Source organism: Electrophorus electricus, chromosome 5, assembly GCF_041902795.1.
Source record: "Electrophorus electricus isolate QZ-2024a chromosome 5, ASM4190279v1, whole genome shotgun sequence".
Taxonomy (NCBI): Eukaryota; Metazoa; Chordata; class Actinopteri; order Gymnotiformes; family Gymnotidae; genus Electrophorus; species Electrophorus electricus.
Window position 1 is genome coordinate 6,272,464 of NC_137501.1, and position 25,037 is coordinate 6,297,500.

At 44.1% G+C, this 25,037-nt stretch overlaps 1 protein-coding gene across 2 annotated transcripts in view; it reads left to right on the forward strand.

Moving 5' to 3' along the window:
* The first annotated feature begins 450 nt into the window (after positions 1–450).
* The window catches only part of abca2 (ATP-binding cassette, sub-family A (ABC1), member 2), a 52,705-nt gene continuing 28,118 nt past the window's right edge, over positions 451–25,037 (forward strand). Inside the window, exons 1-2 of one of the 2 annotated variants that reach the window (XM_035530152.2) lie at positions 451–889; positions 24,306–24,399. In XM_035530152.2, coding sequence (XP_035386045.2) covers positions 824–889; positions 24,306–24,399 — 160 coding nt within the window. In that variant the 5' untranslated portion in view covers positions 451–823. Of the gene's footprint in view, positions 890–15,970; positions 16,725–24,305; positions 24,400–25,037 lie in introns of those variants that run through there. The other variant, XM_081713962.1, reaches the window with a different exon arrangement.

A 25,037-nucleotide genomic window follows, 5' to 3' on the forward strand; every position in this document is an offset into this window, starting at 1 on the left:
TATAGCCTGTAAACTTGTCACTGTTATATATTTGTCTTCGATTAGGCCGGTTCTCTCCATAGGCTAAAGAATAAACTCTTTCTCTAGACGGAAAAACATGCACCGGTAGAGTCCATAAATAGCCAACCTATGAGTCGCACAATGATGAAGATTCAGCAACGCATCAGTTATGCAGCTGCTATCGGCCCCTGCAAGTGGTCTAATTCCTGATTTACGACCTGGTTTACCAAACAAACGAACTATATATATATATATATATATATATATATATATATATATATAATGTGCGTTAGTGTGTGTGTGTGTGTGTGTGTGTGTGTGAGAGAGAGAGAGAGAGAGAGAGAGAGAGAGAGAGTAACACGTAACACACACACACACACACACACACACACACACACACACACACACACACACACACACACACGTCTGGACAGTCCTCTCTCCGCCCACCGTACGATTCACTGGGAATTGTTCTTCGGAGGGGTTGTTGCGACCGTCCGTCCGAAGTATTTCGCTTGCGAACCTGTCCATCAGCTGACGGGGTTTTTGGAGTTGTCTATAACCGGCAAAGATACGCTAGGGAATGCACAATTCAGGCGCGGCTCTTTCCTACTGCCACTGAACCATCGCTAACTGTAAATGGCAGAACAGCAAAGAACGAATTTCATCATAGCGATTCAAAGATCCGGTGCGGTGTTGGTAAAATGATGTAACCAATGATGTCTTATTGTGTAAACGTTTGCAGCGTATCTTTTCGCAAAACATAGCAGTAATGCCTGTTTTGTTTTGACTTCGCCGGGAGAAATTCTCGAATCTATCAAACATGGGATTCCTCCATCAGCTTCATCTTCTGCTCTGGAAAAATGTCTCTTTAAAGCGAAGAGGACCGGTAAGTCATGTGTATATAGTTTTGATAAAAGAAGAATTGAAAGGGAAATGTTGAAATTTAGGCCTGTATGCTTTTGAGCACATCATTTCGAAACATCATTTGCGAAACTGTATACGGGCGTCGCTTAAGGGCTGAAACGGTGTAGCGTTAACTGTCATCTTCTCACGCTTGTGCAATAAAAAAACCCGACATTACTACGGTACCGTTTTTACACGCCAGATACTAAGCTTGATGTTTGTTGCACTGTGACAGTATCATTCGCCTGGTACATTCGTTGAGGCATCGGTAGCATCACTTAGTACTATGTGAAGCAAGTTGAACCAACAACCAGAAAGCTATCTACTAACAGGTTGCTGCAATCCCCTTCCATTAGGCTGGTGGTGAGGAGACTAAGCCCGAGAACACAATTCTTACGTGGTTAGTCATTAGATCGTTTCGGATGCGCACATACACCTAAATAAAACTGTCGTCTAACACGGGTAGACACTGTGGTCCTGTGCTTAGCTTATCTCCTTCCTTACGCATTATTTTTCTAGGGTACGTGGTGCGCTTTTGCTCATCGCATTCTTGTCCGAATAATAACGTTTACTCTTGTTTTAATAGTAGCGGTAGGTCTTGTCTTAATAATAGCGGTAGGTCTTGTTTTAATAGTAGCGTTAGGTCCTGTTTTAATAATAGCAGTAGGTCTTGTTTTAATAATAGCAGTAGGTCTTGTTTTAATAATAGCGGCAGGTTTGGTCAGAGGCGGTTTTTACGCTGCAAAAGCAACAGGCTGGTGCGCTCACTCATTCTTTGAAAGGAGAGCCCAGTGACCCAATAGGCAAAAGGCAAGGCAGTCAGCACCGCCGGATCATCCATCTGCTGTAGATCTGCCTTACAGCAGGTGGAAACAGTGAGTTTATTGACGTTTCTCGAGGCACAGCAGCACAACACATCTTGTCTGTTTATTATACAACGCAAGATCATGTTAATTTCTACAGGAGACATAATAGACGATATTAAATGCATCCTCTGCATTGTGAATATGAACCATTCAGTTTAAGCCAGAATAGGGGTACCAGAACAAATCATGAACATTTCATCTTACTGACATTACCAATGGTTATATGTAACTCACAGTGTTATTTGCAATGCACATCATCTATGCTTTGTTACTTGCTTACATTTTCAGAGTATAGAGGCGCAACAGCGGTTGTGGATAAGTGACTGTGGCATTCATAACTATTCTTTTTTTCCTGTGATAGTGGTGGGGGTGGTGGAGGTGTTCTAGGAGGAAATTGGACACAAATTACTGCCTACTGATTCGGTACATAACAACCATTGGAAAACTGGCTGGAGTCAGTTTGTCTTTCATGTGTTTTAGACGAGCAAACACGATGACCGACAACACTCTTGAGTTCTGGTGAAATGTAGGCTGGAGTCTAAATGGTTACAAATGTGTACACTGCTGCTGTACAAATTTTCTTTATTCGGAAAAGTAGTAACTGATGGGGAGGGGATGATAGGAATAGTGTCATTATCAAGGAACCACATTCCATAGATGCTGACATCATCAGAGTCCTGTGAAACTTCTGGGGGGGAAATGCCCTCTGTTCTAAACGATAAACCTGTTGAAATAATAAACACCGGCAAAGCAAGGCTGCATAGCCGGTTATGGGAAGAATAATGTATTCCAACGGACCACCTAGGGTGGGTACTACATCAGTCATACCACAATGTTTTGGAGGGAGGACAGTTGTTTTCTTCTAAAGATGTGGTTCGTATTCGTAAAGGTCTTAACTCATGTGGCGTGCTTAAACTGGAGGCCTGACTCATCCTAAGCATACACTCTCTAAGTAGCCTGACAGCCTGGCAGCAGAATAGAATTTGACTATAACTCCGGAGGTGCTGAGAAGGACAAATATTGAATATTAATGTTCAGAACTGGATGTGTTTAAAGAAAATGATATAAAAAGAAAACGCTGAAATCTGCTGAATACAGCGTTAAAGTATGTTATTCCGCCCGTTATGCAGATTTCTCTACCAGACATTGGCATTTGAGAGTGAAAAATCTCCCAGCTCTAGTTCCCGACTTTTCATCCTCAAACAATATCTGTTTGAAGTGACCAATTGCTCCAGTGGTGCGCTTGCCCTTATCCAGCAGTTGTATGCTGCAGTATTAGCCACGGGTCGTGTTGTGAGCTATCTTTAGTAGCAGCACAGTTCTGTTCAATTGTATTTTAGGATCCCTGGGGGAAAGGATCGCTGCTATAAGATTAGCTCCAGCCACGTCATGGGGGCCAGTTTGCTCAGGACTGTCGGGGTTTGCAGATTGATGGGCTGTGGGGAAACCGGCAGGTCAGCAGGCGGGCGGTGTTGGCGGTCTGGTGTCCAACGCAGGCGTGGAGTGCAGGAGCGAATCCTGCTGGCGTAGATACAGCGTGCCAGCGGGGGACTCCATGGACCGCCTACCTGGACACGGGATTGAGCCCAATCTTGGATGAAACTGCACAGCCACTGGTGCGTCGCCATTAGACCAAGGCACAAGCTTCATCAGGGTCCCCGAGAGGCGCCCTGGTGTAGCATATGCTTGGCCTTGCAAGAAGTCTGGATAGTATTAACAAAAATAGCAGATTCTGCTAGTGACTCTTTTATATATCAAATATAGTATATTGTATCAAATGTTAGGAATAGTATCTCTCAAACTTCACATTCAGTCCCTTAAGATGGCTTATCAAGTATTTGTTTTGTCATTTCTGATGCATCAGAAAGATCATGCGTGAGTGTTAGAAATTTGGCTGTGTCAATGTTCAACTTCTTTGTTTATATGTGTTTATTTGCACACTTGAAATATCTTCATACTGACATTTTCTGCAGAAGTCTAGCATCAACAAGGCAGTCTACTATCAATCTAACTCCGCAGTCGGGATGTTGAATTTAATGTAATGAATCAACCTGTTCATTTCTCATGATGGAAGCACAGTTACCTGGTAACACATTTGTTTGCACAGTGGGCGACAGCTTTACAGCGGCGGCGTCCCGAGCGCTTTACTGCAGTGTCACGCCAGTCTGACTGCTCAGTGCCAACTGGTGTTCCACTTTTACAGAAGCACTGACATAAAATGCATCTGAATTTTAATGATGTTGATCACCTCCAGCTGACACCGGCCCACGTGGAAGCAGTAAATGTTCTTGCTGGGAACTTTTGTCCTGTGTGTGTGTGTGTGTGTGTGTGTGATAACATGACATGTGCAGTCTCTCTGGAGCATCTGCTGATCTGCTGTTCCCTTTACCCAGTGACCTGCCTGCATTCCCTATCAAAGCTCCGAGTGCTCTTTCTCCTCAGATCTAACTCTCTCTCTGTTTTTCTCTCTCCGTTTCTCTGTCCCCTCTTTTTCAACATTTCCTCTTTCCTCCTCTTTCTTACTCTATTTCTCTTTTCTGTCTTCCTGTCCCCCTCTCTGTGCAAACCCCCCCTCCCCCCGCCTCCCTGTCTGTTCTGCTTTATGTCCTGCAATACCATTTTCACTACAGTGGATTTCAGTCTCTCGAGAGCAGGCTGGAGGCTGGACGTTGGGGAAACATTGACCTGACACTGTTCTGCTGTGTTCTGCTACCTGCCATTACCTTATGAAACGCAGTCTGACCTACTTACTGTGAGCTCCAGTCCCTGAGTGATTGGCTGAAGCCAGGCATAGTTGCCTGGGTATCTATGGAGACTAGAATGAGAGAGCAAGAGCAAGAGGGAGAGCATGATATCGCAAGCAAGCAGGATCAAGACTTGGTCACATCAGTCAGAAATCTGGGGTAGGAGGGCTGAATTCAGGAGGGTTGAATGTCAGCCATTTGAATTATACATGCTAACTGTAAACGGTAATGGTATTTGTGTGTGTGTGTGTGTGTGTGTGTGAGCGCACCTGTGCATATGCATGTGTGTGCGTGTACGCAGGGGGGAATATTGCTTTCTGTCTTCTGTCTTTCAGGAAAGATGACAGATATTCCATTATACTCTGTCCTACTTTACGTCACCTGTTAGATCAGCTAAGCTGGCATCATGCCTTGCAGTGCTTTAGAATACACTAATGGTATAAACAGGAAAGTCATATGACCGATTCTGATTCATCCTTTTGAACACCATGGCAACACGAAACCTATTTACAACCATGTGCCTTCCTGATAATTGTGCATCTACTCATTTTGTAAACGAGCTTTTAAAATATTTTTCTTCCATAATGTTAATTTTGGATTTTTTTAATTGGACAGATGAGGCAACCAGGAGGGTTTGATTTAATTTCATAACCTTATTTTTAATGATGGCAAATTACGAGCAGCAGCTCCTTTTATATTCATGTATAAAAACAGCAAGTGAACAACACTGTACCTCACTCTGGGGCTCTGCCTGTATCCAGAAAACAGTCATGGATGAAACCAAATATATGAAATTACTCAGAAAGCATGTGAATTGAAAATGGGTTTAAACTTTAAATAATCAATGAAAATTATGTAGGACAAATTTTTTTTTATAAAAGCCATGAAATATATACATGGTTTTATGAGGACATTCACTTGGAATGGACAGACAGGTTGTGATTATTCCAGCAAGTACAAACCATGACATTTGGGATCAAGTGATTAATTCCGTGTGATTATAACATGCTATTAATTACGTGATAATGGGAAAGTGTGTGTCTGTGTGTGTGTTGTGGGACAGGAGTTTAGGATAGGGTTAGTGTTTTGACATACACTGATAAGACACATTAAAACCACTAACAGGTGAACTGAATAACATTTCTGATCTTTACAATGACACCTGTCACCTGTGGGGTGGAGGATGGGAGGATAAAACAACGTTGTAGATTAGGGGCAGTGACCTCTTTCTTCAGGATATTGCGTCCTGTTCTGGGGGGAGGGGGTGGGGGAGTTGTAGGAGGACCTACAGACTGGTCACAATGTCATGCTGAGTGCCTTCAACGGGCACGTGAGCATCAGGATTGGGCCACGGAGCAACGGAAGAAGGTGGCCAGGTCTGATGAATCATGCTTCCTTTTACATCATGTGGACGGCTGGGTGTGTGTGCGTCGCAGAACCTGGGGAAGAGATGGTGCCAGGGTGGGGAGAAGGCAAGCTGGTGGAGGCGGTGTGACACTCTGGGCAATGTTCTGCTGGAAAACGTGGGGTCCTGTAATTCATGTGGATGTTACACACACTACCTACCTACAGTACAGTACATTGTTGCAGACTGAGTATACCACTTTATGGCAATGTTATTCCCTACCGGCAGTGGCCTCTTTCAGCGGGATAACGTGCCCTGCCGCACCGGAAAAACGGTTGGTTTGAGAAACATGAGAGAATTCAAGGTGAAGGCTTGAACTTCAGATTCCCCAGATCTCAATCTGATGAAGAATCTGTGGGATTTGGTGGAATAAAAAGTCAGATGGATGGAGGCCCCACTTTACAATTTATAGGATTAAAGAATCAGCTGCTATTGCCAGACACCACGGCACACCCTCAGAGGTCTTGTGGAATCAATGCCTCGATGGGTCAGAGTTGTTTTGGCGGCATGAGGGGGGCCTACATGATATGATTGGTGTATGATTGGACATTGATGTAAATGCAACCACATCGTTACAATCGGACAGTTTTACAGATTCAATACATTGTATCCATAGTGCTTCTCACAGTAGATGTTGGTTGTTAGTAGCTTTAAAGAAATTAATTAGCAGACTGAGGGCAGCAACAACCTGGGAGGTTAACAACAACTTGACATGAGGAAAAATTCTCTAGAGGATTAAAGATTCAGAAAGAGTACACAATGGTAAAAGACTGCACCAAAAAATGTGCACCAAGTTAAAAACCTTTTGTTAAAAATTTCTTTTATGCATGTAAGATAAAAACGATGAGAAGAATTTGTATGTGCACATTTATGACCAGTACAGAAGATATTGCAATAATTTAAAACCATTAAAAGGAACGAAAAACAATGAACAACTATACTTGGAGCTGAGGTAACGTCTCAGTAAATTTGAAAACCCTTTTGAAATAAACTTTGAATTACTCAATGTACACTGAACAAAAAAACAAGACATTTTTCAAATGAAAAATGAAAACAGATTCTGCTTTTGAAATTCCAGCTTTTGTTCAGCTTTAAGGTTCCTAGCCAAGCATGTCGACTTTCCCAGGGTATAGTGTAGGCCATAGAAGCTACTACTGAACACTCTCTCAAGAGCGATGGTTTTACCGAGGTGTTATGGTGCCAATACAGTTCTAGTCTTGCAGTGTTCATTTAGTTGAACCTGGATAACAAACGGAGTGAAACAGCAGCATACAAAACGACCCAGTGCTGTCTTATGAGCGTGCACGGGCCACAGAACGACACACTGTTCTTCTGCGAGCGTGCACAGGTCACAAAACGACACACTGCTGTCAGCGTGCACAGGCCACAGAACGACACACTGCTGTCCTGCAAGCGTGCTCAGGCTGTCGGAAATGTGTCATCTTTCTGTATCTTGCTGGAGGCAGGTGGGCTTAGTTGTGCTTTTAGCGTGGCACCTCAGAACCTTGTAATGAGGTTGCATATGATGACGCGGTTGTGGCGGGGGGCTTGCGACCCGCCAACCCGACATGGGGAAATTTTGAATCTCTGCTTTCCTCCCAAGAGGAAGGCAAAGATGAAATATGCACAAGGTGGAGGGGAAGAGAAATGGAAGCGATATAGCAAGAGTAGGACAGTGAGATCCTGGGCAGAGGTGTGTGCAGAGTAGAAAGGGTGTATGGTGCAAGGGATTCACAGACCCGTTTGGGAGCGTTTCTTTGCTCAGTGGTGATGGCAGGGCAGTGATTCAGTGTGGAAGATTTATCCCATTTAATTAGAGGAGGTAAGGAGGAGGCGGCGTCAGCGGCAGAAGAGAAAAAATGCGGGGAGGGAGGTGTCGGGGAAAGTGGACAGAGGGAGCCATTATTGGTGCAGAGGAGAGAGTGCAGAGGTGCGAACAGAGAGCGGGTGGAAGTAGAAGTTGGAACTGAAAACGGAGGAAGGAGCTATATTAAGGAGGAGTGAGTGAAAGAAGAGGAAGAGGGAGGCAGGTGGAACGAGGGATGAACGGCTTTTATTTGTTCGCGGGATCATCCACTAAAGCCCGGTCACTGGACACGTGCCGCTCGTTTGCGGTAATTGAAAGACAGAGAGTGTGTGGAGACGAGGCAGCCGGCTCTCGCAGGGGAGGTGGGCTGGCGCCTTTCTGCTTGGCCCGTCGGGGCCAGACTTGGGGCTGAAGGGCTTGGCTTAGTACCCTTTCCAACTGGGATTCGGGTCTCTGCCATCCCCAAGGCTGTCTCAGGCCAACCAGGTGCGTGCGAGCCAGGTTTGGTTCCTCTTTCATCTCCCAGAGGAGCTGTGTGAAGACCTCCCCTTTCTCATCCTTCACTGCCAGCCCCTGGCGTCTGACGTGCGCGGCCTTGGCAACTGGAAGGTGGACTGTTCATCACGTTACAAACATCAAGGGGCTCTATCGATTTGTTTTTTGTGCCTTAATGCGAATTCTGATGGAATATCAAAGAGTTTATGTTGGCTGAGGTTGGGGCTTATGAATGTGTGTGTGTGTGTGTGTGCCTGTGTGCGTGTATACACATGGATGGCTCCTCTCCCAGTCCTGCTGTGTGAGCCACCTGTTAACTGTGACACAAAATTTTTGCACATTAAGAGAGAATTCATTTACTGTGTGTGTGTGCATGTGTATGTGCGTGTGTGCGCTTGTGTGTGCATGTGCGCGTGTACATGCGTGTGTGTGTGAGTATGGGTGTAAATTATTTAATAAAAGTGTTCAGATTTTTGACTTTGGTGTAGATTGGTTTTAAATATACTACCCAAGTAACATATTGGAAAACATTATTTAAATTAGTTAAATGTGTGTATTTTATGACATTTTAACCATAACTATTACATCTTTTCCTGGACTGACAAAGTGTACTGAATTAATACATTTGTCATCTACACACCCACCAGAGACTGAAGCAAACCTTCATTACATTCCCGAAAGAAAAAGCACTGTGTACTGAACCATTTTATCGCTCTCATGCTTAACTTTGCATGAACTCACGAACCCGGAGAACTGAATTCCTGCCGCGCTCTGTTCCAGCCCAGAGCTTACCACAGCAGGCCTTCTGAAACCATCAGCTCATAATTGTTAAAGAAAACTGATCTAGGATCAGGTCCTTAGTCAGTGTGACACAATGATTTACTTAAATGTGAATGTTAAACATTGTCCCAAGGAGTTTCTCATATATATATATATGAGGAAGGTTAAAAACTATATTTATACAGAAAGCCTGACGTCAGATTTTTTTTCTCCACATTTACGCACGGACACAGAGTCTAAGTGCCACCGCACCAGGAAAGTTTTAAGAACTCCCTTCCCATTCTCTCTCTCTCTCTCTCTCTCTCTCTCTCTCTCTCTCTCTCTCATTCTCTCTTTCTCTCTATTTCTCTCTCTCTTTATGAAAAGCTCAGGCTTTTTGTCAGTCACCCCCGTTTGTTTGTTGGTTTTATGGTATGCAATTCGGTCAGCTCATTTCTTCTTGCTTCCTTATTGTGTGTGTGTGTGTGTGGCGAGCTGTCGCCACAGTGCTCTCTGTTCGTCTCTTGCCCTCCAGTTCTGTCACTCATAATCTACTTTCCATTACTCTTGGCTTTAAAGCGTCTACGTTTCATCACTAATGTTGTTTTCAAGCCACCTTCTGTTATGCTCTTTTCTAGTTAACTCAGTCACATGCTCTCTCTCTCTCTCTCTCTCTCTCTCTCTCTTTCTCTCTCCTCTCTCTCTCTTTCTCTCTCCTCTCTCTCTCTCCCTCTCTCTCTCTCTTTCTCTCTCCTCTCTCCCTCTCTCTCTCTCTCTCTCTCTCTCTTTCTCTCTCCTCTCTCTCTCTCCCTCTCTCTCTCTCTCTCTCTCTCTTTCTCTCTCCTCTCTCTCTCTCTCTCTCTCTCTCTCTCTCTTTCTCTCTCCCTCTCTCTCTCTCTCTCTCTCTTTCAGGCTCCGTCTTTCATGCTCTACTGCCCCCCCCCCACTCTCTCTCTGCTTCACAGTAACCAAAGGTTCCTCTCTTCCTGATTAATGAAAGCTTCCCAGCCCAGGCTAATTTGGTCCTCATGTATAAAGCATACCATAAAATATTGACCACACTGAAAACATTAATATTCATGTTCATTATGACTCAATGTTCTTTTCTACATTGAAATCTGTGATGCAAGTTTTAGACAGACACTTTCAGTAGCACTCAAATCACAGGCAAGTCTGACTGTTTGAACAATAGGGGTCTTGCACCTGCTTTACCAGCCCAAGACATGGTATTTTGCTTCAGAATGTGAGCATGCTGCACTGTGCATATGGTCTGTCTTTGTTTTTTTTCTAGAGACTAAAATGTCAAACCATTCCTCATTATCCCCTCTCTCCCATACCCTTCCATGCGCTCCCGTACCCTGTAGGCATGGCGGCTTAAGGCTTTGATGGTAGTCATATTCTTCAGCAGGCTGGAATCATCTTTCATGGGCCTCACACGGCCGTGGAGGGCCAGGAGCCAGTAGCTGTGCTGATAACTTGGGATGCCAGAGCCTTCGTCACGCTCGGCAGAGCTGCTGCTTGCCGGTGTCAGGCCTCTCAGGGCCAGCCTGGGGAGAGGGAGGCAATACAGCTGAGACTGCCGGGGAAGAGAGGGAGACAGGAGAGAGGGAGAGACCGAAAGTGAGACAGGCCGAGAAAGAAGGATGGCAAGAGGAGGAGGATGAGGAAGGGAAAGACAGAAAGGAAGAGAGAGAACAAAGGAAAAAGGATGGAGAGGGAGAGAAAACGCTTCAAAGTTGCTGCCTTCCACACAATTATGCCAAGCTGGGGTTAGGGTTAGGAGACCACACTCCACATCCTGCTCACAGGCCGGAGCCCAACATCAACACGTAGTTCTGATGGTTTAGAGCCAAGCCTGTTCCACAGAGAAACGGAGATGCTCACTGCCAGTCTGCCAATGTAGCCCATAGATAAGTAAGGGAGTCCCTTTATATGAACCTAGAGAATCTCTGTGGTGACACCTGGCCTCAGTACATGCAAGACAATGATGCTGTTGTATTTTATGTTTTCTCATTAACACAGTACACAGCGGTGTTGGTACAGTGGAGCCAGTCATTTAGACTGTGTTCCCAAAGAAGTTCAGATTAACAATGAAAGGAAAAAATTATGAGACAATAGACTTTTAAAATTAATTTTGAATTTTTAACCTTTCAGTGAGGAAGGTGTGTGTGTGTGTGTGTATGTGTGTTAATAAAATAATTATTTTAAAAACGTCACAAAATCTAGTTTGCATACAGTAGGATAGATGGTGTCTAGATTGCTTTTCAGTTTTTCTCAGTTCATACATTTCTCAGATTAGAATTGGAACTTCTCAAAACAAATTGCGCAACCTCCCCATCATCTAGTCACTTGTGCACATCATAAAAGCCCATGGCACATCCATGCAGGTAATTATGTACAGTTGTCCACTGTTTCTTACATTACTGTAGTAACTACTTATCCATATGTTCCCTGATGTTCTCTGTTGAAAAGTCCCCCCTGCCAGAAAAAACATCCAGACACTAGTTCATTACATCCAAACCTGTTGAACCAGTTGTCATAATCTGATAGCATATTTTCTACATTTCTGTTAGTCTGTTAGCCCTTTTTGACTAAATGACTCTTGAACCGAGAGAAATGTGTGTATGAATGAGAATGTGTGAATGAAGGGGACTGTGTATGAAGGGGTGTGCTGTACATTAACAATGGTGTGGTCTGTCTGCAAATTACAAACAGTAAAAGCAAGAATGTCCAGTCTGCAGTGTCTTCTCTACCATACGGAAATGTGTAACTGTACTGTTGAAATAGATATGTCACACAGCAGGGTTGCAGACTTGTGCATTCTCAATCAGTCATTAAAACATGGAAGCTATCAGAAAATGCTTAGAGTACACTGTTCTATCGACAACATGGCTGGGCATTTTAGCTGTCTTGTCCATAAACAATGACACAAGGATTTGTCATTCTAATGGCACTCACATGTTCACTGACATAAATACTTACTTTGAATATAAATATTTCAGGTGTAAACCTTTTGACTTCGGGAGTTCAGAGTTGGGGGCTTTTGCAGGGGCTCCATTATGTAGTGCTGTCTCGTTTTTGAGAAACACTCAATGATCCAAGAAATGCACTAAAATGTCCCAGAAAAACAGTATTAGAAGTGGAAAGTATAAAACAGCTCCAGCCATTATGGACATTATGGCTAAATCTGATGGCAGCCTAATGGCTTGCTGTCTGGTCTCGCACCCCTCCCACTTCATCTTTACATAACCTCACAGTTGCTACTCTTGCAGTGTTTTCTACATTTCTTAACCGGAGTGGTATTTTTACAATGTTGCTCTTATAAATTAAGCAACTTTTTTCATTAACCCACTGAGTCATGTCCAGATATGTCCAGATATTACTCACTGTTTCTTATTATGAGTGAGTCAGATTTGTGCTTACGTACAGGGATACGTGAAAAGGTGTGATTTTGGCTCTTCCTCTTTTGGACTGTGTTTTGTTTTGGTTTTGACCTTTACTAAAGTGAAGAGCTCTGTGAAATGTTAATGAGGCCCCAGGGACAGTCCTGCTGTCCCCTTTTCATGAATGAGTTCTGGGACGTTTCCGAAAGGCTTGTTGCTTTGGGGAGTGCTGGTGTGAGTGCTGGGCTCGGGAGGAGAGGAGAGGATGACCTCCACCAGAATTCCCTTCTGATTGAGGTGGTCTTTACTGCGGCCTGACAGCAGGATTATCTTACAGCTGCTCTGAAGGTGAAAGGAAGGGAGGGACGTGATGAGTGGAGATAGCGAGAGAGTGTGTGTGTGTGTGTGTGTGTGTGTGTGTGTGTGTGTGTGTGTGTGTGTGTGTGTGTGTGTGTGTGTGTGTGTGTGCGCGCATGCACAGAAAGAGACAAGACAAATGGAAAGGAGAGGGTGCATGAGAGAGAAAGTAAAACAGAATAAAAGAAAAAAGGAAGAACGATTGAGATGAGAGAGACTCACAACGGAGAAAGAGATGGAGGCTGATTCTTCCTCTGTGCTGTTTTGGTATGGTTCATGTACCTGGAGGGTGCACGCACGCTCACACACACATCAGCCATTTATGACAATGCAGAGGCGTTCCACACAAATGTGTCATGCTGTGCAGTGGGCTTCTCTCTCTCCCTCTCTCTCTCTCTGCTGCTCCCTCTCCTGGTTGTGTCAGTTTCTCCTGCTGTCTGTTAGTCCCTATCTGTCTCTGTTGTGTCTCTTGTCTGCCTCATCAAACTGCCAATCAGAAACCTTCATCTGAACTCTCCAATTAAGCAGTAACAAAGCCTACATTGTTCGTGTCCTCATCAAGGTGGGAAACAAATTGATTGTGCTTTGTGAAGGTGGAGCAGTGGGGTGTGTGTATGTGTGTAAGAGAGAGAGACCAGTTTCTGTCTTTTTCAGTGTGCTATCCTTTTCTCTCTCTCTCTCTCTCTCTCTCTCTCTCTCTCTCTCTCTCTCTCTCTCTCTCTCTCTCTTCCACAGTCTACATGTTTCCTTCTCTCCTCCAGTAGAGAGGAGCTCTTTTCATCTTCCCGCCCTATAGGAAGGGCTTGTATTCCCTCTTAGGGGTCGACTGACAATGACATCCTGCTGCCTCTCCTGGGCTCTGGTTGTCTGATTGCCCTGCCAGAAGTCACTTGGCCATTAAAGGTGGCGCCCCATCCCCCCCTTGTCATCACTCCACCTCTTTCACCAGTGGAGATATCACCCATATATCACCCATATATCACCCATATATCAATCACCCATATATCACCCATATATCATCCATATATCACCCATATATCAATCACCCATATATCACCCATATATCACCCATATATCACCCATATATCAATCACCCATATATCACCCATATATCACCCATATATCACCCATATATCAATCACCCATATATCACCCATATATCACCCATATATCAATCACCCATATATCACCCATATATCATCCATATATCACCCATATATCAATCACCCATATATCACCCATATATCACCCATATATTACCCATATATCAATCACCCATATATCACCCATATATCACCCATATATCACCCATATATTACCCATATATCAATCACCCATATATCACCCATATATCACCCATATATCACCCATATATCAATCACCCATATATCACCCATATATCACCCATATATTACCCATATATCAATCACCCATATATCACCCATATATCACCCATATATTACCCATATATCAATCACCCATATATCACCCATATATCACCCATATATCAATCACCCATATATCACCCATATATCATCCATATATCACCCATATATCAATCACCCATATATCACCCATATATCATCCATATATCACCCATATATCAATCACCCATATATCACCCATATATCACCCATATATTACCCATATATCAATCACCCATATATCACCCATATATCACCCATATATTACCCATATATCAATCACCCATATATCACCCATATATCACCCATATATCACCCATATATCACCCATATATTACCCATATATCAATCACCCATATATCACCCATATATCACCCATATATTACCCATATATCAATCACCCATATATCACCCATATATCACCCATATATCAATCACCCATATATCACCCATATATCATCCATATATCACCCATATATCAATCACCCATATATCACCCATATATCACCCATATATCACCCATATATCAATCACCCATATATCACCCATATATCACCCATATATTACCCATATATCACCCATATATTACCCATATATCACCCATATATCACCCATATATTACCCATATATCACCCATATATTACCCATATATCACCCATATATCACCCATATATTACCCATATATTACCCATATATCACCCATATATCACCCATATATCACCCATATATCACCCATATATTACCCATATATCACCCATATATTACCCATATATCACCCATATATCACCCATATATTACCCATATATCACCCATATATCACCCATATATCAATCACCCATATATCACCCATATATCACCCATATATTACCCATATATCACCCATATATCACCCATATATCACCCATATATCAATCACCCATATATCACCCATATATCACCCATATATTACCCATATATCACCCATATATCACCCATATATCAATCATATATCACCCATATATTACCCATATATCATCCATATATTACCCATATATCACCCATATATCACCCATATATTACCCATATATTACCCATATATCACCCATATATCACCCATATATCACCCATATATCAATCACCCAGATATCACCCATATATCACCCATATATCAATCACCCATATATCACCCATATATGATATACCCATATATTACCCATATATCACCCATATATCAATCACCCATATATCACCCATATATTACCCATATATCATCAATATATCAATCACCCATATATCACCCATATATTACCCATATATCACCCATATATTACCCATATATTACCCATATATCACCCATATATCACCCATATATCAATCACCCATATATCACCCATATATCACCCATATATTACCCATATATCACCCATATATTACCCATATATCACCCATATATCACCCATATATCAATCACCCATATATCACCTATATATTACCCATATATCACCCATATATCACCCATATATTACCCATATATCACCCATATATCACCCATATATCAATCACCCATATATCACCCATATATTACCCATATATCACCCATATATCACCCATATATCAATCACCCATATATCACCCATATATCACCCATATATTACCCATATATCACCCATATATCACCCATATATCACCCATATATCAATCACCCATATATCACCCATATATCACCCATATATTACCCATATATTACCCATATATCACCCATATATTACCCATATATCACCCATATATCACCCATATATCAATCACCCATATATCACCCATATATCACCCATATATCACCCAAATATCACCCATCCCCTGTGCCATGAAAAATACCCCGCTGCACAGGAGGTGGATTTGTTAGGTTTAACCCCAATTCACACTCCTCTGTAGTCTCTCCTTGTTTTCTTTTAAAATATATATTTAATTAAAATGACCACTGCAGCTACTTGGCAAAAAGGTTCAATCTTTATGAGTGGATACTCTAAACTAAATGCATTTCTCGTGTGATGGTTAAGTTTTTAGACACACACACACACACACACACACACACACACACACACACACACACACACACACACACACACACACACACACACTCACACACACACACACAAACAGAAGGGGATTGAGGGAAAAAGAATGGTTAAAAGGGGAGTTGTCGGGAGCTGTTGTTGGAAGCTGCTGTCCTGTGACCTCTCTCTGATCCGGACTTATTTGTTTGGTGTCCAAATCGTGTTGGGATGTCTGGGAGAATGTCTGGAAGAGAGTGTGAGACCTTAGGGTGTGCGTGTAGTCTTGACACTGTGTATGTCTTTAGGGTGTACAGGTGTGCATGTGTTTGTGTGTGTGTGTGGGAATGACTGAAGAGTGACAGGCAGACATACAGACAGCAGGATGGTTAGATGATGGCAGTGATGTGATATAAATCAGGGGAATATGAGGACTGTCAGCATGACTAAAACCAGCACTGACTTCCATCAAACTTCCGTCTGTCTATCTGGATTTCTGTCAGTTTATCCTGTGAAGAGCAGTGTCTCCGATGCAGGAGCATGTACAGGTAAATGTCTCCTCCCAGTGTTCCGCTTCTCCCTGTAGCTGTGATTCCTGGTTTTCTAGTCTTTTTATAGTTAATAGGTTCATCTGTAATGACTCTCTGTTCAGTGCTATGCGCTCATTATAGTGGGATAAATTAGCCTCTAAAAGGACACATAGGTTAATCAACCTTTAAGTTAGTCATTTTTCTAATGCTGTCATCTGTATAATTTAACTCCTGGCAGATCAAGCAAGTAATTCCAAGTGTCTGGTGGAAATAGTATATAAATGTTTTAGAGACATAGTATCATGTTTAAATGACAAAGTATTCTACCGACTGCTCACAGGTGAACTAATTTTAATGATCACATTGTTATTCTGAATATTCTTTTTGTTCGCAGTTTGTGCTGAGTGCCACAGTTGGTAAGTGACTCCCATTGGAGGGTTGTCATGTTTATAGTTGTCAGGGAGAAGCCCAATAAAAAGAAAAACACAATTAGTACCAGAAGAACACCTCTCTCCCAAAGGCACCAGCTCTCTCAGAGTCTAACAGATCTGCGACAACACACTGCTCACGTTAACCCGACAAGACGCTCGCGCTGCTAATCAGGGGAGAACTTGTAGCCAGCGTCGGGAGAGAGTTATTCCAGGATGGCTCCTTGCTCATGGCTGCCTCATCAGCCCTGGTGGGACTGCTCGTCCAAGGCGCTTTCTAATAACCAGCCTGCTGCTTCAGCAGAACATGCCATGATTAGGAGCTCAGTAAACTGTCACCCTGTATTGTGTATTATAAGCGCGTACGGTTGTAGAGAGGGATGGAGCCTGGGCAGGCTAGGGGAGAAGAGGAGAAGAAGACATTGGAGGAGAGGAGAAGACATTGGAGGAGTTGAGAGGAAGACATTGGAGGAGTTGGAAGTACAGGAGAGGATTCTGTTTTAATGCTTTCAAGATGCTGTAAGTGCTTTATTTTAGGAACGCCAAGAACACTGAACTAAACACTAGAGTCTAAATTGTCTAAAGTAGGTGCTCTCATGGAAAAAAAAAAAAAAATTCTGGCCCAGCTGTAATAATGAATCAGGTATCATCTCTACACAATGCACAATGAATTGTAAGGAAGTAGTAGCTCAGTGGTTAAGATACTTGACTTGTAATCAGAAGGTTGTCAGTGTTGGGCCCCTGATCGAGGCCCTTAACTCAATTGCTCAAGTTGTGCTCAGTCATAATTGTAAGTTGCTTTGGATAAAAGTGTCAGCTAAATGTAATTATAGGGTTAGTATGAAGTATACATGTCTTCAGAGGGAGGGGCTTTGGAGTTTAGTCAACGGGGTTGGGGTGTACTCCTTCGTTTACTAAGTCTGTTAGAAAAGAACAAGAACATCCAAATCAGTTACAGCAGCTTTAATGGTCCGGTGAGCAGTGAGGTGTGTAGTGGCCCTTCCACCTGGCATAACACCACCTGACTTTGCTAACAAGCTCTCCCCATTTGGAACACATGCAGACAGCAGGGCAGTGGCTGGCATGAGCCGAGCGAAGAGCTGAGTTCTGGAACAGTCCGGAGTGTGGGAGCAGGAGGGGGGGGGGTTCGCATGAGCCGCGGTGGCTGCGTCTGTACCTTGGCACGGCGCTAAAGGAGGCAGAACCTAGTCTCATTTACAATCTGATTTCTTCTCATCTGATCTGAGGACAGGCTTGGTTCTTTGGCCAGACTGAGTTCCCATCAACTGCGAGGAAGACGCTAACAAGGGCAGCGCTGCCGAGCTCTCTTCAATAGGAGTGCGCAGCGGCGTCCGAGGACGAGCTTGCTTGCCGAGGCTGAAATGCCTGCAGTGAGATTAATAACCTAAACAACAGAGACGCATGAAAGATAGGAAAGGTCACGGGGCTCAGGGGGCATGTGGAGGCAGCACGCAGCGAACATGCACAGAGAGAGAGAGCCATACATGCACAGAGAGAGAGCCATACATGCACAGAGAGAGATCCATACATGCACAGAGAGAGATCCATACATGCACAGAGAGAGAGCCATACATGCACAGAGAGAGATCCATACATGCACAGAGAGAGAGCCATACATGCACAGAGAGAGAGCCATACATGCACAGAGAGAGATCCATACATGCACAGAGAGAGATCCATACATGCACAGAGAGAGAGCCATACATGCACAGAGAGAGATCCATACATGCACAGAGAGAGAGCCATACATGCACAGAGACAGATCCATACATGCACAGAGAGAGAGCCATACATGCACAGAGAGAGAGCCATACATGCACAGAGAGAGAGCCATACATGCACAGAGAGAGATCCATACATGCACAGAGAGAGAGCCATACATGCACAGAGAGAGAGCCATACATGCACAGAGAGAGAGCCATACATGCACAGAGAGAGATCCATACATGCACAGAGAGAGAGCCATACATGCACAGAGAGAGAGCCATACATGCACAGAGAGAGAGCCATACATGCACAGAGAGAGATCCATACATGCACAGAGAGAGAGCCATACATGCACAGAGAGAGAGCCATACATGCACAGAGAGAGATCCATACATGCACAGAGAGAGAGCCATACATGCAGGCGGACAGAGAAAAGCAGGGAGCTCATTCTTAACCTGGCGACTGCTGGTCATTTGCATGTGTGCACACGTTGAGTCCCCATTAGAACTCACTGCCTAATCATGTTCTAATTATGTAGGAGCAGATAAAAAGGCCTTAAAACTGTGTGTGTGCGCGTGTGTGTGCTTGTTTGTGAGTGTGTGTATAAAGTCTTTTCTGCCAGAAGATAAAACAAAGCCCTGGTGATCTGGTGCTCCAGTCATTTGTGCTGCTAAGCTTCTCTTTCTCGTGCGGGCCATCTCGAGGGCGGCTGAGCACTGCTGTTCAACCCTGACGGGGGAACGAGCAACAGGAGCAGAGTCCACTTGCCACGTTACCAATTTAGACGTTTCTGAATACGGCCAGGAGGCAAGAACACCCAGGCGAGCCACACCAGAACACGACAGCTAGCGTGATACTGACGCAATCACAACATACGTTTACGACATGGACGACGTCACCACGAGCTTCTTTACTCTGCTGCGATCTGAACCTCTTCCCTCTCCACGGTACAGTTAGTACATGGAGGGTAAAGACCTGATCGTAGATCAGTGTCTAGAGGTGGCAGCTGGAGCACAGCTCACTGTGAGGGCCCGTATTTGCTTACAGTGTAAACGGAGAGGAATCCAGGGGGCATCTCCTCCAGTGAATTGCAAGGCCTCTGGTTATTTATAAAAGGGAGGATGAGGAAATCAATGTGGCCAGATTGGCTGACTGCAGGTCCCTGGAGCTGCTTGCCCACAGCTTGCACATAACTAATTGAGCCACATATCTCAGAAAGGCAGTTGCTCATGCCATTAATAATGCTCTGCCAAAACAACCACATAGTGTGTGTGTGTGTGTGTGTGTGTGTGTGTGTGTGTGTGTGTGTGTGTGTGTAGAAACAAAAAACTGAAAGTAAAATTTATTAAGAATTAAATTATAGAATAGAGTTATTTATGAAGGTTACTGCATTATTTGTTTATGGTAGTCTATACAATTCCATATATACCTCTATCCAAAACATCAAAAACCTTATGTACTTCACTGCAATCTCAACATCTCTTACTACAGTAAACTGCAGTTCCTCACCTGGAATCTTCTTTCGATTTATATATATAAATATACTGGCATACTTGGGTAGGTCATAGTTTTCACTTTTTTATTCTTTAGAAATTCTTGGGAGCGTTTGGATTATTATCATGCTGGAATATTGCTCTTCTGCCAAACCTGTGGTGACTGGGAGTCATGTGGTCAGCCAGTATTATGGCATATCCACAGGCATTCTTGGGACCATCTATAAATGTCATCTACCAAACACCTTTTGCACTCACGCAGTCCCACTTCATCACACTCTCCCCTCCGTGCGTGACTTTCGGGACTGTGGTACTCCTGGCCGTGTTTACACCAAACATGCTGGACCCCATCTGAGCCAAACAAATGTATCTTGGTCTCATTTCACCAAAGAATGCGCTCCCGATATTCATTGGGCTTCTTACAATGTTCGTGTTTCATTCAAAGTTTAATCTTTTGTGCCAATAAGCAGTTTTTGGCCAATAGGCAAGCAAGGGTTTTTTCTTGGATGCCATCCATACAGAGAGAGTTTTTGTAATGTCCTTTGGACTGTCCGAGCTACACAGAAACTCTGATTTTCTTTGACAGCCCCTGTGTTGAACGCTTGCCCCTCTGTTTTTCAGAGCTAGACTGTGCAAGTAGCTCATTGTCTGTGGCATCACTTTATGCAGCCTCTACAGTTTCAGTTAATTGCACTATGGCTTGTTCTATACCTCCTGATTACTGCTGCGACTGTGTTTTGACTGATTTTTAATTGGTGACAGATAATTCTGTATCCTTTTCTATCTTTGTGAAGTTTTCATGGTCGGATTTTCCAACACCTCTGCCAAATATTTTCTCTGTGGAGCCATGATGCAGACGTGCATATAGACACAGCCCACAGGTCCAGCAATTCTTCTGTTCAAAGGTCATTTATTAATTATGCAAATTGGAAAACACAGGTATACTTTTATGTCAGTGATCATGTTTTTCTAACTTGTGTGTGAGTGATCACAGGTATATCAGTGATCACCCAGGCCTTCTACCAGAGGCCTGGAAGTTTGATAGTGAAGCATAGTATGCTCCAAGGATTGCATTTAAAAAAAAATTTTTTGAGCCACTCCTCCCAAGTGCACCTGACCTTCAACATTCTCTTTTGTGGCTGACAGAGACATATTTCTATCCATTCATCCATCCATCCAAATACAACAGAGTTAGTAAAAGAAAGAGGATGTGCCAAAGAAAGGATGTTTCAGACAGTTCTTTGCCTGTGCAGCTGATGAAGGACCTCTGTCCTATACATCCTTAATTACAGCCCAGCGCAGTTACACGCTGAAAACAAGGCTAGAAGCACACAGGTTTGGGATGTTATTTATATATATGGCTATCTGAAGAAGATTACAGGTGAGGAATTGAAGTCTACAGTAGTAAGACAGTGACGTACACAAGGTGTCCAGAAAAACAGGATGTTTTGGCAGGTAGGCTGTTGTTGCAGGTAGGCAGGAATGGTGGGCTGTGTTTGTGTGGTGTACTTGGAACGTAATCGTGAATGCAAAACACTCTTTGCAGCCCTTATTTTTGCCTTATTTGATTACAGTGTTTTCATTCATTACACTCTTCCTGGGAGGGAGAGTCTGGTAATAATTCAATAAAACTTGTTTTCCGAGTTTATAATGGAGGAAGTAAAATGGAGAAATGCATTGTGGGACCACAGCAGAGACATATCTACATTTCAGTGTACTGAGACAAATGAATGCTCATACCCAACACAAGGCTCCTTTCAGAATGTGCCCCTCCTCCACTGCATTTAGAGTTTAATGTCAGCACAGGAAAAAACAAAAAACTGTTGAATGTGGAATGCTACTCTGTTGTGCAAAGAATATTGTTATTGAGAGCATATTATCAAAATATCTTAAATATCCTGACCTGTAGTTGGATCACTGGTAGATTGAATTTCTAATGCTATTTATATGCTACTGTATGCCAGTTGGCTTTACTTTTATATCTGTATGATGTGTATCCCGAGTCTGGATGATGGCTGTGATCCTCTAATGTATTTGGTTAAGGTTGTTGTTTTTGACTTAATTTTGGCCTTTAACTTTCTGTGTGTGTGTGTGTGTGTGTGTGTGTGTGTGTGTGTGTGTGTGTGTGTGTGTGTGTGTGTGTGTGTGTGTGCGCGTGTGTGCGCATATGTACGTGCTCACACGTCACACTACCTCTCCACATCTACACTCTGCCTTGGAGACAGCATTAGACAGCGCTTTCTACAGATGCATTGGCCTGCCTATAAATAATGGAAGATCAGCCTCCAACATGCAAATTTAGGGCCAGAAAACTAAGGAGGCATTTTCAGACTCGCCAGAGCGAAAGCAAGAGCTGTTTAATATTCAAATCAAACATTTGTCTTTGCTCTTTCCAGGACCTTGAAATCAATGCGCTTCGGGATTTTTTTTAAAGAGAAGAGACAAGCCATTTCTTTTGACAGCGATTTTTCAGCAGTGTGTTTCTGTTTCTCCCTTGCTCGGCCTCTGTGTGTGCGCGCATGTGTGTTTGCTCACTATGTATATTGCTCAGCCTCTCATAACTGAAGCTTTGTGGAGTTTGTCAGTCAGGGCTTTATGTATTGTGACAGTAGTGTGCAAAAAGGGCTTCTTGTTTGTTGCGACCCTCGGAGGCGTAGCTGGAGTGTGATGAGGGCCCTGAGAGAGACGCGAAGGGGTGGGCGGAGGAGACGCTGCTAGCCTCACCCACTCACCTGCGCGCACTCTCTCTCTCTCCCTCTCCCTCTCCCTCTCTCTCTCTCTCTCTCTCTCTCTCTCTCTCCCTCCCTCTCTCCCCTGCTGGGCATGAGCGGACAGACACAGACTGACACGGCGCTTGCGAGCCTCCCTCTTTAACCCTCTGTCTGTGGGTGAGGTCACAGCCTGCGATTGTGGTCAAAGCCACACTCAGCGGTAATAACAAAAACGTCATGGTTGCTGCCCATACACTGCCTTGTTTATATCCCCCCCGCCCCCCCACCCCCACCCCCACCCCCACCCCCCACCCCAACACTAGCTCCTACGCTGATGCCTCATCCATACGGCCTGTGACCGTACAGCCCTGTTCAGCGTTTAGCATTCCAACTAGCGACGGCGTATCCGCTAGCGTGCGTGATGAGCGCGAGTGTGACGCGAAAGTGAAAGTTTTTACCTGACGCCGCCGCCACCATCTCGTCATTGCCACACCACCTCCACCCTCTCATATAGAGCAAACATTCGTTTCCCTGCGAAACAGAGACACCCCTGCTGGGAGAGAGAGATGTGCACACATTTTTGTGATGAGTGGCGTAGGAGGGTGTGGAGTCAGTCTGTATGCAAAGTTGATGGAGAGAGACTGTTTCAGTGTTCCAAAGGCTTGAGTGGGCTTTCATACGGACTGTAGACTGTACATTAGAATGTAGTGTTTTAATTGTCATGGGGATTTTTTCATTTATTTTCTGGTGTGGTAATCTAAGCATATATTTACACCCTTTATCCTACACACCGATGTCTCCTTGTGAGCCACCAGCTGTAGGGTGTGTGTGTGTGTGTGTGTATGTGCAATAAAATGCTTTGCTCTTGGTTCCTGCTCTGCTGCGTGTGTGTGACCGGCTCCCTCGGACAGCCCTGGGTCCTGAGGCTGGTGGGTATCACGTCTTTGGCAGCAGACGCTGGCTGTCCAGCAAAGCCCATGACCTTCCTGCCGCCCAGCAGATTTACTGGCTCGGGCAAACTCGACTCAGTGAGGCGAGCGCCATGATCCACGGTCAGAGATGCAGAGCACGATGAAAACCAGGTTCTGTACACGCCGCTTAGAGTGTCTGCCTGCCTGTTCCCATTAACTCAGGTTTCTCATCATCCTGCTCTCTCTCTCTCTCTCTCTCTCTCTCTCTCTCTCTCTCTCTCTCTCTCTCTCTCTCTCTCTCTCTCTCTCTCTCTCTCTGTGTCCACAGTGGGTGCTGGCGTTTGAGATCTTCATACCCTTGGTCCTCTTCTTCATCTTGCTAGGACTGAGACAGAAGAAGCCAGCCCTGCCTGTGAAGGAAGGTAAGACCCGAGGAGGAGAAAGAAACTGAAGGGGGGGGGGGGGGGGGTGAATAAAGAAAAGAGGGTAAGAAGACACCCCCCCCCCCCCAAAAAAAAAACAAAACACCCCACACCTGACCCCTGGACAGTTAGTTATTAAGACAGCCCTACTGCACAGGCCACAGTGTTTTTAAAGACAGGCAAAACACGTTCCTGATCAGCCAGAAAGTGCAGCAGCTCCCTGCACAGGGTGAGAAATCTCCCAGAATCAAGCTCGTTCTTGCCCCCTGGTGGTCACACAGCACCCTTCTTGAGTATCTTATGCCCATTTTCATTCAGGAAGCATTGCACTGTCCCGCAAAGCTCAGCACTGTTCTAACAGTCAATACCGGAGCTCCTGCTTGTGAGTGAGTTGGAGACTCTTGAGAGAGTACTCTGCTCCACTGCCTCTGGCTGTGATGAATAAGTTTAATTCAGCTCGTGATGGATAATGGGTCTCTTCTCCTTTCTGTATGTGGTCACTCGGTGCTGTTGCACAACTTTGCTAATCTGTCATTGATCGCAAAGCTCGTTCGGTTTATAGCTGGTGATGCAGCATGTTTAGTTGTTGTTAGGTGTGTGTTACCACTCAGAGCATCCTCACTGGTCTCTGTCATCCA